Consider the following 17,393-nt stretch of genomic DNA (forward strand, 5'->3'; position numbering starts at 1 on the left):
TTTTTTCATTATGCATTTAAGTGAGATGACTGGATTTAGTATGTAGAAAATTTCTGAAAATAGAAATGAATATACCCCTATAACAAGAAGAAAAAGTAAATATATTCTTAACGCAGCAGTAACAAAACTAAACATAGCAGTAACACAACTACAGAGTGAAGCAGATTTTTACAAACCTTTCTTTCCCATATCCCCGCATTCTCCACTAGGCCCAGGTGGACCCATTTTTCCTTCTTCACCTTTTACACCAGAGATTCCCATTGGGCCTTGCGTTCCTGGGAGTCCTGGGAATCCTTGGGGTCCTTGAATCCCTTTGCTTCCTGATAATATTAAATGCTTTATTTACATAATCAGTCTGCTATGCTGTTTCTGTCATATTCTAAGGAAGAGTATAAAGCAAAAGGCAGGAAGTTTAGAAGGACTCCATAGGAAAACAGCAAAGCTAGAGAACCAATAGTTGGAGCATGGCTTCATGCCAAGATCAAACTTGTCTTGAAATCCAGATTGTCCTGAAGCAAACAAACATCTTTCCCTCCCTGCTGCCACCCCTTGGAGATATAGGCTACAGTTACTACTAAAGCAGCTATCCCCAACACATCTTAAATACAATGCATAGCCTAAGACACCACCAGATTTTTGCACATGACTACTGGAAGTCACAACTCCTACTGTCCATGTGACAGAGGAAAACAGGATTTTCCTATAGTTACTCAGAACTTGTGCCCATTAGCCAGTGATGATTTGGGACCAAGGTCACATTTTTATTAGGCATAATGTGAAGCTATTTCTCCACTTACTCATCAGCATACAATCACAGACTGCATCAGTAAAGGAGACAGTCTGGATGTAATAAAAAGTATATCATTGTTGTTATAGCATATTAAAACAACAACCTATTGCAAATAGGAAATAATATATGGAAATATGTCAGTATTGTAAAACAACTAAAGCACCAGGATGCACCAAGATGCATCAAACTATTTCTATCCCTTTGGTTTTATTATAAGAGAAAGAACAAAGGATGCTATTGTTACTGCGTCTGCCCTCCTGCAGGGTCCTATTCTCGGAGCTGGGAGAGAAGGAGGGTGAAAAGTACTTCCTAGCTTTTACAGCAGTAGAAATAGCTCCCCCTACAAGAGAAGTTATAGATGAGGTGGTTTGCAGGATGTTTAACATACCTGCTTGTCCTGGGAAACCAGGTGGTCCTTTTTCGCCTGGAAGTCCTGGAATTCCTCGGGAGCCTGGAGGGCCTGGGGGACCTTGTGAGCCAGGAGAGCCTTGGAGACCTTTGCTTCCAGGTGGCCCAGCTAGGCCCCTGTCTCCCCTCTGACCTTTAAAGCCTGGTAAGCCTGAAAGAAAGAGCTTTAATTTATGTATGTAAATGCAGGAAAAGGGTTCAGCAATTGCACCTAAGAAGTAGAAAGTGACAGATTTTTAATATCATCAAACATGGCAAAATAACTTGGAAATGTTGCTACATGCTAGACTCCCTGGCTCTGCCTAGATTTTTCCCCTGGAATGTTTTTCTTGTATTTCTTTAGTGAGAGATATATCAGTAGAAGCACCCCGTGAAAAATCCATGCTAATTCATAAATATTTCATATATATATGTGTCCTAGCTCTTCCTAAATAACACTTCCATTTAAGAATACAGAAGATAAAAGTATTACAGTAATGGCAGGAGCTCAGGACAACAGAATAAGAGAACTCTTCTGTTTATTACTCGACAGTGAACACACTGTGATTTGGCCAGTTAAGGAACAGTATGGGAAGGGAAGGAAAGTTGGGAAATATCTGAGGTGCACACTATACGTTCCTTGAGTTTAAGGAAATATGCAAAACATAACGTACACATCCACTAATGAGCAGCCCCCTATGGAAATATTTGTCATGCCAGTCACAAAACTCATGTGATTAAATCTGCTGTGATTAAAAAGGTGGGCAAAGTTTAGAGCTGTGAGGCAACCTAATGGATGTTGTGTACCTTGAGGTCCTGGCAGGCCCATGACACCTCTGAGTCCTGGTGGCCCTGGTAAGCCTGTGTGACACGGTGGACCAGGGAAGCCTGGACAGCCTGGTACTCCTATATCACCTTCTGGGCCTCTAAAACCTTTGGCACCTGGAAATCCTGGTGTACCAGACTGTCCTGGAAACAAAAAACATTGTAAAATGTTTTACCTCCATTACTCACCATCCCTCAGAATTCCTGATTGTAATTTTGAAGTGTACATGTTCAGTTATTGTAATATTTTACTTATCGTCTAGTTTTTGCAGTTTGAAAACTGATGCTTTTCTGCAATTTAGAATTGGCTGTTATGGAGAGCTGCTTTCTTTAAGGAACAAATATGAATTCAGCTCTCATCTACAGGTGAGGACAACTTTATGGCACAAAAGGTAGTATCTGATGTGTAGGAGCAGAATGGAAGGAGCTCACTGGCCTGCACCAACTACTCGGCACTAGGGTCAGTTCTACAGGCGTTCCCTGCACAGAAGGGTTAGGCTTAGGGCTGGGAAGAAGGAAGACCTACAAAAGGAAACAGCAATATCTGTATGAAGTGGGAAGGAAGTGGGACTATGGAGACACCCACAGAAACCAGCGAAACTCCCCTGCAGAAATGAGGACTGTAGTGCCCAAGGTACTAAGGGTTATATTGTATAACTCTGGGCGAAGAAATTCACCCCTCTCTCCCTGAGTGTTGTCCCACATTTTGCCACACTTTTCAGATTTGAGTAAGACTATCTGTGTTGCAGAGCAGGAGGCCCTAAGCACAGATGGGTACTAGGCAGCAAGTAACAGTAGTCAGAATAGGAAGCCACACTGTTAGTTCGTGGACTGGGTGAAGGCATCTTCCCCTTCCTGCAGTGCAGATCTCCCCAGTGGCTGATCGACCTTAACTGTAAAAATGTAAATGTAAAAATAGGGCGTACTGTTCACAGTCACCATTATGGATACAAGTAAGAGTAAGTTTTATCTGACTCAGGACCAACTTTGCTCAGATTTTCTCCTTTGAACACATGGAAATGTGTCATAAAAACTGGCTCATACCTCGAAGCCCAGGAACGCCTGGATCACCCCTTGCTCCTTGTGCACCAGGGGGGCCTGGCAGTCCCCTGTTGCCTGGGATGCCTGGAGGACCATATGTGGTATCACCTGGAACACCTTTCTGCCCATCTATGCCAGGTGGACCTGGAGGGCCATTTTTACCATCAACTGTAGATCCTCTTTCACCTTCATCACCAGGATCACCAGCTTTGCCTCGAAAGCCTGTTGATATGATTTTTAAATTCAAGTAGGACATAATTATTTTTTTCCTCAAAACTGTGTAGTAGTATAATGCAAATTTAACTAGAATTAAACTACCACTCTGCAGAGAAAAATAACATCATACATTACATTTCAGGTTTCTCATTTACAGCTCTGATACACGAGGATTGAATTATTCCTGTGGGAAGTGACAGTGGTTTTCTTTGGGGCAGCATCTATCTCATATACTGTCACTCTTGTCCAGTTCAATCCCTTTGCTAAATTGATACTAATGATTCTCAGTTTTCTGAGAATATTTGTCCATTTCTGGACACTGAACTCTAGGTTACTGCAGCAGCTGTAATGCTGGAGGAAAAGGGAAACTGGTAAAGATTCCTCTTCCACTAGCTTTCACTGAAATGTGCTTCCTATTCCTCCATATTCTATTCTAACATGTCTCCTGGATTAAGACAAACACAATTCACCTTCTGGCCCAGGAATTCCTGCTCCTGGCCTGCCTCGATGGCCTTTTTGCCCATCAAAGCCATTTGGTCCAGGATGACCAGGGAGTCCTTTTAAACCCTTTGGTCCTGGAAACAGAAAGAAAATACGTAAAAAACACCTGACAGAGCTCTAAAACATGTGATCTAAGGAAACAGTACTGCATCTTTATCCCTTGCAAATTCAGGTACTCTGAAAACAACTGGATTTCATCTGCTTCTAACATTTTGGGCAAGAACCACCACCCAAGTCACAACCAAATGCATGGCTGCTGTTTCTCTAAATGGACTTGTTCCCTTATCTATAAATGGCAGACTGCAAACCACCATAGTAAATTAGAAAAAAAAGTATCTCCTATAATATTTTAATGTTACAGGACATCAACAATATTAATCTAGTGAATGACAGGTGTCAACTCAAATTCTTGCATTGTCCTGTGTTGACTGGTGCAGATGAGCTCACTATGCTAATCCCTGTTCTTTCATGAGTGTATAAATTTTAGCTACCACCTGCAATACTGATGTCAGGGAGCTGTGTAATACCATATTAAGGAGCCTGAAAATCCAGTATCTCCATTTGTTCCGATCAGGATTTTCTGCCATATCTCAAATGTTTTGGAGGTGATCACAAGAAACATTTTGCCAGTTTCCGGATGAGTTCTTTGAATTTAAATTAAGTTGAACAAGTTAAAAGAACTGTAGTAAGTATTCAGATTTTAGGGCTCAATTGCAACTTGCCATGAGCAATATTGGTTTAGAAATTACAGACTTGCCACATATCTTTGCCTCACGCCTTTTTTTTTTACCTCTCCTGGTAGCCAGATGTATGTATTCTAGGTCTTACCCAACTCCAGCCATCTGCGTATTTTACAGACTCTCTTGTACATTTTAATTGAGGCAGGACTGAGTTTCAAGCCACCTTCATTTAGTCATTTCTATGGAGGCAGCCTGCAAACCTTTTGATCATGCAAACAGCAGCTGTCTAGCGTTTGGTTCTATTAGATGAGTATATTCCTGTGTATTTGCAGTTTTACATTTTGAGGCATGTATCTGTTGAAAAACTAGAATAGTGTATCTTTTTAGGATAGCTTCTTTTTTTAATTAGCAACTTAAAACTCCATTTCAATTAAAACCAAAAATTCATCCATCTGTAAACATACCTTGAACACCTTTAAAACCTGGGGGACCTGGATTTCCAGGGTATGGTAACGTAATGCAGACAGTGTCACCTGAAGCAAGAGGGAGAAAGAAACTAGCCTATTTGATTTTATAATAAATGGAGTCTGAACATATACTGTAATATTTCTGTGGAACTAACTGACCAGATGTGCAAAGGTAAAGAGAAGGGACTCTTTATGCATGTTGTTATTTCCATATTACTTAAGGTTTGATAGAGAATTTTAAAATATATTTTTCTTGACACTTATTTTGTATAGAATAGTGGCAATTATTCAATTGTTGTAATACACTTTTCTGTAAAGACAAGTCGGGTTTTTTACTTGTCACAGAAATTTGTCTTTACAATAGTTTCTGTTGCAAGAAATACTTTCAGTTCTGTGTACGTTTCTGGTTGATATATATTGCTGTCAGTGTAACTTCTTTAAAATTTTGGTAGGGATTTTTTATAACCAAAAAACAGACCAAGCCTTAAGTATGAGTTGTACTTTCTTGCTCCTTCAGCAAAAAAGCATTGCCTTGCAAATCGTTACACTCAGGGATACTCTTCACTCCAGAAAATAATTCCTCCAATAGTGTGCAGGTGGCACTTTGCAGGTTTAAGGCCGCTAGCAATTCATATTCTCACTAGTGTCTGCTGTTAAATGCTGACAGTATTGTACCTTTCAGTGGCCATATTTTGCATGGCCACTGAGCTTGCCAAAATTTATTTTCACTATAAATTAGTTACACTGTATAGAATACATATGAAACTAATGGATGCTACCAAACATGTATTTTGTTATTTGGTTCTTAATGTCAATAATCAAAATTACCTTTCTGGCCCTTTGGACCAGGTGGCCCAATATTACCAGTATCACCAAAGTCTCCAGGGCTGCCTCTGACTCCTGGTGGGCCAGGAAACCCCACACCAGGCAATCCCATCTGTCCTTTTATCCCAGGAAGTCCTGGGATCCCAGGGAATCCTTTATCACCTGGCAGTGGTACTCCAGAATCACCCTAAGAGAAAGAAATTGTTGATAAGAAATAACAAGACCTAATTTATTTCCTCTCTGATTATCAAAAGCCATGTTAGAGAATTATCTGGAGAAACCACTCTTCCACAAATAAGTGACTACATGGATGATATTAGTAGTTTTAAATATTCAAAGGCAATAGCAACAGAGAGTAGAGTTTTTTGGTTTGGTTTTTTTTTCCTTCCTGATCCCATAATATTGGTACACAGTATATGCAGAAATTATATTCAGGAATACCAAAATAAACAGCAATATTTCCAAGGAAATATTTTTTTCAATAGTTAAAAAGTATGGGGTTTTTTATCTAGGCTTACATAAAATTATAGAAGTGATTAATCTGCTAGGAATTTGGAATCAATTGATACTTTTCATTAAGTAGCTAGCCCTTTCATAAGACAACATTTTAACTGAAATGGAAAAAAATTCTGAGAAAATCAAACATACCTCAGCTCCTTTCTCCCCAGGCAATCCTAGTTCTCCATCTCTGCCATCGTTACCTCTTTGGCCTGGAAATCCTGGAACCCCAGTAGGACCTCTTTCACCTTTTAGTCCTTAAAACAATTTTGGGGGAAAAAAAAAAAGGTATAATATTTGCAGTAAGTTTTGGGTGGTTGTTTTTGTGGGTTTTTTTTAATTATTTCTGCTTAGGTAAATGCTGGGTAACCATTCATATTATCTGTATGATAATTTCCAGTTCTTGAATTCACATTTCCGTAATGAGGTCTTTTAGGCTCAGGAAGGCAGTAGTTGCCCACTCCGTGGAACAATTTGGTCTTTGTAAAAGATGTGTTTACAGGCACTACAAGAATGTAGCTTTTGTTCATGTTATATACAAAGTAAAAACATTTTGCTATTGAAATCAGTCAGTTTTATTCTTGATTTCAGTGAAATCAGGATAGAGCAATGCCATATGATGCAGAATATTTGCATCAATATTCCCAAAAGGTTTTTAATTTTTTCTTGGTTTTACCCCTAGATTTCTCTTGTAGTGATATTCATGAAAATGAATTCTTTGCATAAAGGACAATAGAACTATTCTAACCCAAAGATTCATTTTGCTATGTCAGTAAATCCTTTGCAAATAAACAGCAAATGTTTTGCCCTGTTCCAAAATCTGTAAATGCACGCAGGCATCCAAAGCTAAGCTAACTTTTCATAAACAATAAGATGGGCAATCTTTTGTCTGAATAATTAGTTTAGCATTTCTAACAAAGCTTTGCCATCAGATTGCAAAAGAAATGGAGAACAACAAACTACAGCTTTTGCAAATTATAACCATAACTGTGGAGAGGTTTTGATCTATTTAATTACAAGAATTTCAGTTGTGCAACTGGTGGTCTGTTGTTTCTCTTCAGTGCCTGGGCAAGAGTATTTTTTAGAAATAGGAGCAGGAATCTGAGTAGCCATTGAGACTTTGAGTTTTTCCCCAAGAAGAATGTTGGTGGTTTAAATTGAGATAACAGCTGGGATACTGGCAAATGACGCTTCAGGAGGTGGCTTCTGTACAATTGTGTTTCTTCATGCTCTCACAATAATTGTATTCTGCTTAGTCTTTGCTAGACAGACCTCTGTAAGACCCTGATTATCAATCATACAACATGAAAAGTAACTTGTTAGCATTAATAACAAGCTGTTAAAACTGTTTTATGGCTCAACTATAGAGTAAAACCCACACAATCCTGTTTTGATCTTGTGTTGAGCAAGAAGAAAATGAACGAGATGGTACCAAGAAAGCAGTTTTGGATATACATGACCTTTAGTCTTCAGTAACTTAATTACTTTATTAAAGAGTAGATTAATACAGTTTTCTCACACTATTGCCCAGGTATTATATAGGAAACAAAAAGGGTAATGATAAAATGTGTGTTTACCTTTTATTCTAACTCTTCCTGGATCACCTTTCTCTCCTTTTTCACCATGTTGTCCAGCAGAACCAGGTGTCCCCTTACCATTGACACACACACACACACAAAAAATTAAAAAAAAAATTGTCCACTTATTTCCAGCAAGAAATCAATGTGGGACTTGAGGGTAAAACTACATATTTATCTCTTGCTCTTGCACTGTTTCCCAAAACCAGACCAATTAAAATAACAGGCCAACAAGCAACACTTATCTCTTTTGATGTCTAGAAAGAGGTGTGTGAATGGCACCTGGCCTTTTCAGCCTGCCTCTGCCAAATGCACAGATACACAACTGTAAGAAACGGTAATGCTAGAGGAATCAGGTCCATGGCTGTGTACAGCTGTGGCTGTAAATATAAGAATATTAAGATGGAAATGATTCACAAACTCTTCCCACTGCAGACTTCAACCCACAATCCATCGAGGCTACACGGGAACAGAATCTCTGGAGTGCAGTGACTGCTGGATGAGGCTGTTCTCCCAGAAGCAAACATGGCAGTAGGTAAGGGATGCTTTTTTGCTAAGTGAAAGCCCACAAAGCTGCCAATAAAAAAATTCAATCTACGTCTAGTTAGGTACCTGGTATTGTCAGAAGAATCTATGATTTGACAGGTGTAGAGGGGGGAAAGAAATACTTTTCTATATGCTTATGCTGATTTATGCTCTCAGCTCTCCAAGCAGAAGGCAGTTTGCACATCATTATTTTTCTTCACCAAAAGGTTTGTCAAACACTGGAACAGGCTGCCCAGGGAAGTGGTCGAGTCAACGTCCCTGGAGATATTTAAAACACGCATAGATGTGATGCTTAGGGACATGGTTTAGCGGTTGGACTTGGCAGTGCTAGGTTAACGGTTGGACTTGATCATCTTAAGGGTCTTTTCCAAGCAAAACAATTCTATGATTCTATGATTGGTGAGGGTCTGATCTTACAACAGTACATGTGGGTAAATATGTAAAATTTATACAGAAGTAAAATGCCACTAAGGTTGAAAAACTGATGTATTATTTAGCCAGTTTCCTTGGTTATTCAAAATCTTTCACTAAGAAATAGGTGGAGAAAATACAATTTATAAAGTGATTGTAAATCATGACAATTGTAAAACAGGTAGGAGACTTCTGAAAAATGTGGTTTATCTGAAACAAGCAGTAACTACTTGTTAAAATGTCTAGATCTTCAAGCTGGCAGTGACCAATTATTTGTGTTTGAAAAGCAAAATGAGCTATTTGGGAAGAAAAGAGCAGAAAAATGGAAAAAGTGAGTGTGTATATGTATGTATGTAGGAAATCCATTAAACCAAAGGACTTCTGTATCGAAGTGAATTATTTTTTTCCAAACTGATTACTTCGTCCTTGTTTCTCACTTAAGTAACCTAAGAACACCAAATTGTTCAGGACAAGGCTTCAAGCTTACTTTCAAAAGTAACAAAAAGATTGAAATCTCACATAATCCACTGAGGTAATAGGATTTTAAGAAAAGAAAAATAAAAACAAACACAAAGCTCATAATGAAACCATTGGAACTAGAAAGAGCCCTTCCACCTCCTTCCTTCAGTTTCACAATGGTTTTGTTTTCTTTTGAAAGAAAATGTTCTGGAAACTTTTAAGCAGTTCCTCATGTGAAAAAAAAAAAAGTTCTGCTATTAAAACAAAACCTCAAAAAAACGAAACAAAAAAACCCATAATGGAGCAGTTATAAAGCCAAGCATATCTACCTATATTTTCAAAGAAATTGCTCTCACCCAAGAAAGTATATTAAAAAACCACCTCTGTTTGGCATCATTTTGGTATGCAGCATCCTGGGTGTACAGTCCACATGCCAGACCAGAACAAGTGGAACAAAATCACAGCAAGTCCAATAAATCAGCTCAAAATGTATTCCTAAAGCAGATAGATTAAGTGGTGTTTTGAATTATTGCTCACTGTGGGGAATAAGATAAACTATATGAAGCACATTAAAGAAAGTAAGTCCATTTCCAAAAGTAATAGCTAGTTTCACTGAGTTAGCCAACAAGCATCACCCAGCAAACATCTAGGTCTTGAGCTCAAATTTATTTTATTTGTTAATCCTGCTGACAGCCAATAATAAAGTAGAAATACACATCTGACCTAAAGGTACCTTTTAAATATTTCTTAATTATTTTATTGCCCTCACTTTGCCATGAAAAATCTTTATAGGGTTTTTCCATGAAAAACCGGATGTCAGATTTGTTAACACTGGAATGAACTAGTCTTTTGAAAAAATGAATGTTGTATGCTGATGTCAAATGGTTCTAGTACTCAGAATCTTTACTACCAAAAAGTTTATTCAGTTTCTGCTCTTGAGGAACTTGACATGAAAGTGCTACATTGCAAGGAATCTAATCAAGTAAATGAAGTGTCTTTATTTTGATGCTTATAGTTTTTTTCCTTCTAAGAAGTATAAAATCAAGGGCAAAATTTTTATTCCATTTCAGCTTCATTGCTAATATGAATGCATAGAAAGCCAAGGCATTGCCTATAGTGGCTGATCGTTGTGGAGAACAAGCTTTGGCTGAATAGAGACTGAAAATGGAAGATTATAAAGTAATATGGAACAGTAAAGGGATAAACACTAACAAATAGCAATGACTTTCAGACTCTGTGAGAGTGAAAGACTCTACATCATGTTCAGACTGCCTCATGAAATAAATTAAGCATATCAAATAAATTAAGCTTTTTAATTGATTTCTAAAAAAGGAATAAAGAACATGACTTGAAAGGCCTGAATAAAATCAAGGGTTCCTTTTTCTTCAGACCCCACCCCCAGATGGATGTTGAATCATAGAATTAATCGTAACCTGCTGACATCATGCAATTCTTTGCCTTGATAAGGTTTTACTGGAAATGCTTTCCTTTGAAATAACTGAAAAATCATCTTCAGTGGAGCAGTTTGTGCATCTACAATGTTTTCAAGAAAAACAATGGGTATTCAAAACTAAAAGTAAAAACAAATCAAAACAATACAAGACAAACACACAACCAGCTTTCCTAAGCCTCCTGACCACACCACAAACACAGCATGGGATTCCATCCCTCAGTATAAAACTCTACCCACTGCCGCAAGGGAAATCACATAGCAGCTGATAAAACACATCCTCCAAAAAGACTGTAATAAGCAAAAGTAGATAAACTTTCAGATAGTTTTTCAGGGCAGTTCCTCCACCACTCTGCTTAAATGCTTCCTGCATAAGTGGTAAGTTGATGTTACTTATTTACTGAAGCTCATGAAAACTACTCACAGGAAGCCCTGGTGATCCCATTGCACCAGATAAGCCTGGATCGCCCTTTTCTCCATGTCTTCCAGGGTATCCCATTTGTCCTTTCTTTCCTGGAGTACCTGGAGGTCCTTGCATACCACGGGGACCAGGAGGACCAGCACTGCATGAGCAAAGCCCTTGATTTCCTACATGAATGTGTCAAAATTACATTGAAACAGTTGCAAAATTAATACACAAAAAAACCACTGCCCTTTTTCTTTTCTGAGTAGTGCGCAGACCATTTTAGCTCATTATGGCCTTAAAAGGAGTGAAGCATATCAGTCTCTTTGTACAGGGCTGAATAACTGCTGCACTGACATGACTCTAGTGATGTAGAAGCCCCATGCCCAACACTTTGGGCCTTATCCTCCAAGCTACTATAAACTTATTGCAAATTTAGGTCTGACATATCTGGCAAAGGTCTCATATGCAAATTGTTGCTATCCAGGCACACTTACCCTTTTCTCCTTTTTCACCTTTTCTTCCTGGAAGGCCTATCTGACCTTTTGCTCCAGGTTCTCCAGGGATCCCTCTGTCAGTACAGACTACACCTTTGAAAAAACAAATTGTACAGCTAGCATAAATCAGGTTGACTGTTTCTACAGCTTAGGTCACACGTTCTCCTCTCTCTTATCTTGTTATCCTCATGTGAAAAGCTAGAGATGTTATGAAATACTTTACAAGTCATCGTTTGTAGATCATACTACAAGAGTGAGCCTGGCTAGAGTTGATGTTGATGCGTTTTTTCCATTGCCACTACTTCTTCCTTTTTCCACTGTAGAATTTTACAATTCTTGTTTCTTTACTAAGGGAGGGTGATTGGGGTTTCCTTCCCAGTTTGCTGTGGTTTTAACTTCAGGTGATATATTTTTAGTGACATTTTTCAATTATGTTACTCTGTGGTTTTAAATAACCCAGAAAGCTATGACAATCTTGTTGTCTCACTGATTGACAGGAAAATTGATAGGAAAAACATCTACATCACATGTAAAGTTTGATATATCTGTCAAAATGCACTTTTTACCTCTGTGTTTTTTCTAGGAGCAACAAAAGCAATGGATCTATTAATATGCAGAATGATATTCTTGCCATATAAATTGCTGTTAAACTTACTGGGCAGTCCAGGTAAGCCTTGTCTTCCTGGCTGTCCTGGTAGGCCTGGTGGTCCAGGAAATCCAGGTCTTCCTGGGATTGATTCGCCTGTTCCAGGGAAACCAGGGTCACCTTGAAAACCTTGAGGTCCTGGTGCCCCACTTACTCCCGGCAGGCCAGGCAGACCTATAAAGAAAATAATGGTATATGGCCTATAGAGCTTCATAGTAACAATTACTACAAAATATCGAGGAGGAAAGTACAGACCATTCAGAACTGTCCTGAAGAAGTGTACTAGTTGCTGTTCTAGTAATTCCTATTGTTCCATTTGGATCATTTTGGTTCTTTTTTGGGCCACTAAGCACTGAGCTAATATTTTTATTGAACTCTTTGTAAAGCTCAAATCCTTATGCTGGTGACTTGTATCAAGCAATAACAGTTTTCTTTTATCTGCTTTCTCTCTTATTGGTATATAGTTCGCATTTTATCTCCTAGTTCTCTTACTTGTTCCATCATCTCCTGGTCTTCCTAGCAGGCCTGCAGGACCAATTGGTCCAGCTGCCCCCGCATCACCAGCAGGACCTGGAAATCCAGGATCTCCTTGTGGACCTACACAGAATTGTAAAAACATGTGAATTGAACATCTTATGCAATCGACAGCTTAAATCTAAACTAAACTGCAACCAAAATTATAATTTGGGAACTACACAAGTACACTACAGTTACTTCTCTTGTCTTTATGAAACATTTTAAAATGTGTAACAATTTAATTTTAAGGTGGGAGGATTTGGTTACTTTTCTATGGATTCCTGCCTATTTCGTGGGCAGTTTTAAGTCTTTGTCGCTCTGTAGTAGCATCTTTGTGCTACATATTTCAGAATGCTGAGAGAAGTGTTTGCCCAAAATAAATACATGTAGCATTGAAAATAAATGTGCATCTCATATTTTGCACATTTGGCAGTGCACAAAGGGAGGTCATTTAAGGATCATCCTACTTGAAATTATCCACATTTTAAAAAGCATATTTTCAAAATTGGTATAATGAATAAATTTTAAAAATGCAATGACATAGTGATAAAGAAAACCTGAATCAGATAGAAAGGGCTTCATTAAATTGGAAAAACGAAATATTGGTAGTAGTTCTGTTCTCAAACAATTCTGCTAAAGGCTTCTTTTTCTGAAGAGTATATCCACTCATGCACCATGCACATGAGTAACTTGTGGTCACTAGGAAGATAATGTTTTAGGATCCTGTCCCCTGAATCCCTAGTGATCACTTTCAAACACCATAGCAGAATAGGTTCTACACACTTTAAACAGCAGAAAGACTAGTTAAAACTAGCTACAACCTTTTACAGGAAGCAGCAGAGTTCCAACAGCTCCAGGAAGACCTGGGGGCCCTTGTTCTCCTGGATCCCCCTGTAAGAGTCCAACAATAAATTTTACTGATCAATACAAATATGCGGTGTGCTAGCACGTAACTGAAAATTGCAACAATGGTGGGGTGTGTAAGGATGTGACACATCACCTGGATTTTGACACTTTATAGCATTTAAAACCCGGAAACAAGATTTAAATAATCATTATCTTTCAGGATAGCAGTGACTAAACAGTAATATACCTATCGCACATATCTATTTGACTCTTCAGAACTTGTGACTGCTGTATTTGATTTCATTCATGTGTTGTAAAGATGAATCAATTACAGTAAATCAGTACCCTACTTAATGGAGATGTTTTGATTTAACAACCAAGCTGTAATTATTTGCCTTAAAATTCTATACCAGAATTTGGAATTTGGAATTACTTCTATGATGACAGATAAGCACTAAGAAAAGAGGTTTCACAGTCTGATGGATGTTATTGATGGTAAGAGATATTCAAAGTTCTACAAGAAGTTTAAAATGTCTACATCAGGGAAACATAAAAGTGCCTACTAATGGCAAGGAAAATCACTTCTGCTTGGAGGATTTCTAAATTAGCTTGGATTCTAATATTTAGAATTGCAAGTGAAGTAGACGTTAGTGAAGTCTTTTATGTGGCAAATTGTATTACACTTTTTGCTTTGTAGATTAGGAATCAACCCTGCTCTCTGCAGCAAACGGGAACTGAGAAAACAAGAATGTAAACGTGGGAACTGCGTAGTGAGGTTGCATTCCTGGGACTGGATTTGGGGGCTTTTTAGGACACAGACAAGGAGAACAGGGACTGCAAATCTGGATGCCCATTCTTACACAAGTAAAAACAAGGAGTCTATGCCTCTTTCTGGACTTTTTTTTTTTTTTTTAATTGATATCTTTAAGGTTTTTAAACATGTCTGGAGCTGTCGCTGACTGCTGTCCTCTTGACCAGCCTTTTGACTGGCCTTTTTCCTTTGACTCTGTCTTGCATAATGAAATAACATCATTCTGTCATCTCTGGCTATTTTAAATAGGAATGTAAATTTGTCTTCCCTAATGATACAGAATAGTCTTCTGTGTGGCAGGAAAGAAAAAATAAACCTAGCATTTTTACTTGTCTGATAAAGTCTTTTGAGATTTAAAATTAATTTAATGATGATAAAAGTATTAAAGATTTGTACAATAGATACATATGGCCTAAGTCTCATATGACTTTCATGCTGAATTTAAAATGACATAACTAGAAGCCAAGAAAGAATTGAAGAGTTAATGAGCCAAGGTCAAAAATTTCAGTTCTTGATATTTCCTTTAGTGACAAATTCCAGTGGTGGTTTCTGTGAATCATTGTCTTTAGGCCGTTTGGTCTTATGACCCTCTCTGGATGGCAGCTTTGTACTTGCTGTGTTTTCACTGTCAGTACACTCCTACATAGTGGCATATATACGTTTGGATTATTTTGCTGACTGATACGGTTTTCCCATAAAAATTTCAGGAGACTTGACTTGCCAAAATGCCCAAAAATGTCCAACAGAAGCATATTTCTACTGTATGCTGTAACCTGGAGTCTTCTTAAAATGAAAGCTTATAATCATTTATCAGTTTTACTGATATCCCTATTAAGCATTAAACACTGCATTTGTTCTGTAAGTTTCTATAGCTTTAAATAATGTCAATGGCCAAGAACATTTTGCGCTTCTTGTAAAGTTCATTCATTATTTTAATGAGACTAATTCCATTAGTAGCAGAGACAAATGGTCTCAGAGTGATTTCAACAGGAGTCATATGTTCTCTTGTATTTTGTCTAAAGTTGCCTTCTGTGCTTTTTCATATTTATCCCAGAATGGTTGAGGTTAGAAGGGACCTCTGGAGATCATCTTGTACAACCTAACTGCTGAAGCAGGACCACCTAGAGCCGGTTGCCCAGGACCATGCCCAGATAGCTTTAGAGTATCTCCAAAGATGGAAACCAGTGCTGAGCAGAGGGTAAGGCTCACCTCCCTCAGCCTGCTGGCAATACTTTTCCTAATGCAGCCCAGGATACCATTAGGTGCCTTTGCAGCAAGGGCACATTGCTGGCTTATATTCCAGATCCACACAGTGTTGCCAATGTCCAGACTCAAGGATCAACAGGTATGCCAACAATTCCTTGAAGTCCACTTTTTGGGTTAAGCAAAAGTTAACATTTTTTAAAGACAAAATCTACTTTGAATGCAACTGTTTTTTTCCCGAGTCTCTCCCTCTCTCTTAAATCTGAATGTATCTTAGATTCTGTTTGAACACATTTATTCCAGAAAATCTGCATAAGGATGGGTTATTCTCAGGAGGGGTTTTATTAATATTCTTGTTCCTCCAGTTTATGTGATTTTTAGCAGATCATAAGCAACACCTGGTGAGGCCAGATGAACAGTTGGTGCAGACTAGATAGATCTGCACTTTTCAGGTATAATTATATTTATCCAGTTGTTTTTCAATCAAAACTACAGCATCTGTGCAATGATTCTGAATTTTGTGTATCTGTATGGGTTAACCTGATTTTTTTTAAAGTTGTGTCCATACTTGATTCATTCTCTTTTGCTCCATACATTAGCAATTGGAGTTTTATCTTTCTGAATCATTACTGCAGGCATTCAGACTTTTCCCTAGTAGAATCTACTGACAATTAATTATTCTTTGCTTACTGTTTGTAGTGCTAATTGATGGCTTCTCAGGTTCTGGTCTAATCAATAGAGACTGAAGAATACACTGTTCTGTCTATACAACGTCTTGTTTCAAGTTTATTAATGATGTTCCCAACTAAAACAATATGCACATCAGGGTGAGTACTTTTTAACAATACAACACTTAAGGTTTGATTCTAGTTTTGGGGAGTAATGGACTGTAACGATCTTTCTGTTACTAAATAAGACATGCAATGTTTCTGTCTAATTAGTATCTGAATGATCCCACATTTTTGTGAAGCTGCTAACGGGCAAATGGCAGAAAAATGAACATCCATGGACTATTTTTTTTTCCTGAGTATGACTACATAAATGAAATCTTGGCTGAAGAATTTGATCTAGCACTCTCCTACCAGTCCGATCTTTGAAACAAGTAAGTCTGTGGCTAAACCAGATGTTTTTATTGTACTCTATTGGAGTTTTTTATTTACTCCATGTGCTTGTCATTTCTCGTTTGTAAACCTGCTTCTTGAAAACCTGTTTGTTGCATTTTATTTGTCTGCTTTCAACTGTCTTTAGCAGTATACTACTTATGGCAAGTTTGGAAAAGCCACAGTTCATTTCCTTTTGTCATCACAGAATACGTATGTTCCAATTTATAACAGAGGTGATTCTTGATAAAATTTCTTGAGTGTCATTCCTCTGATTTCACAGGTGCAACTAACTGTGCTTTAAGGAAAGTTACTGTTTTACATGCAGCTTTCCAAAAAGATTATTTCAGAAGGAAAGAATCACTTCTTGACTTTTGTATTTCAGCATATTTAGAGCCAAGTTCATTAGTGCCACAATTTCTGCAGTATTGTTTTTGTCCTCTGTACTGTGGTAATAACTTTGAGCTTTTTCAATCCTGCTGTCCCTACTGATGATCCTGTCACCCACCTTCTTCGCTGCAGCATTTTGCTCCTCCTCCTGCTCATACGCTGATGACCACTTGTACCCTATCCCAGGCTAGACTCACTGCTTCTTTGCTCCTTACAGGGTAGCATCCAGAACTGGTTTTTCATGCTGAATGTGCTTCAGCATTGTAGATTCCATAGAAAATATAATAGTTTCCCTTCATTCAAGGTTT

At 38.1% G+C, this 17,393-nt stretch overlaps 1 protein-coding gene across 1 annotated transcript in view; it reads right to left on the reverse strand.

Moving 5' to 3' along the window:
• The window catches only part of COL4A4 (collagen type IV alpha 4 chain), a 74,683-nt gene that overhangs the window by 22,316 nt on the left and 34,974 nt on the right, over positions 1-17,393 (reverse strand). The window contains exons 18-31 of the mRNA XM_054835737.1: positions 13,557-13,626; positions 12,712-12,816; positions 12,229-12,393; positions 11,574-11,666; positions 11,098-11,261; positions 7,808-7,880; positions 6,381-6,487; positions 5,736-5,919; positions 4,905-4,973; positions 3,730-3,834; positions 3,047-3,265; positions 1,985-2,146; positions 1,179-1,349; positions 177-320 (exon numbers count right to left, since the gene is read on the reverse strand). Coding sequence (XP_054691712.1) covers positions 177-320; positions 1,179-1,349; positions 1,985-2,146; positions 3,047-3,265; positions 3,730-3,834; positions 4,905-4,973; positions 5,736-5,919; positions 6,381-6,487; positions 7,808-7,880; positions 11,098-11,261; positions 11,574-11,666; positions 12,229-12,393; positions 12,712-12,816; positions 13,557-13,626 — 1,831 coding nt within the window. The remainder of the gene's footprint in view (positions 1-176; positions 321-1,178; positions 1,350-1,984; positions 2,147-3,046; positions 3,266-3,729; positions 3,835-4,904; positions 4,974-5,735; positions 5,920-6,380; positions 6,488-7,807; positions 7,881-11,097; positions 11,262-11,573; positions 11,667-12,228; positions 12,394-12,711; positions 12,817-13,556; positions 13,627-17,393) is intronic.

The sequence above is a fragment of the Grus americana genome, chromosome 9, assembly GCF_028858705.1.
Source record: "Grus americana isolate bGruAme1 chromosome 9, bGruAme1.mat, whole genome shotgun sequence".
NCBI lineage: Eukaryota > Metazoa > Chordata > Aves > Gruiformes > Gruidae > Grus > Grus americana.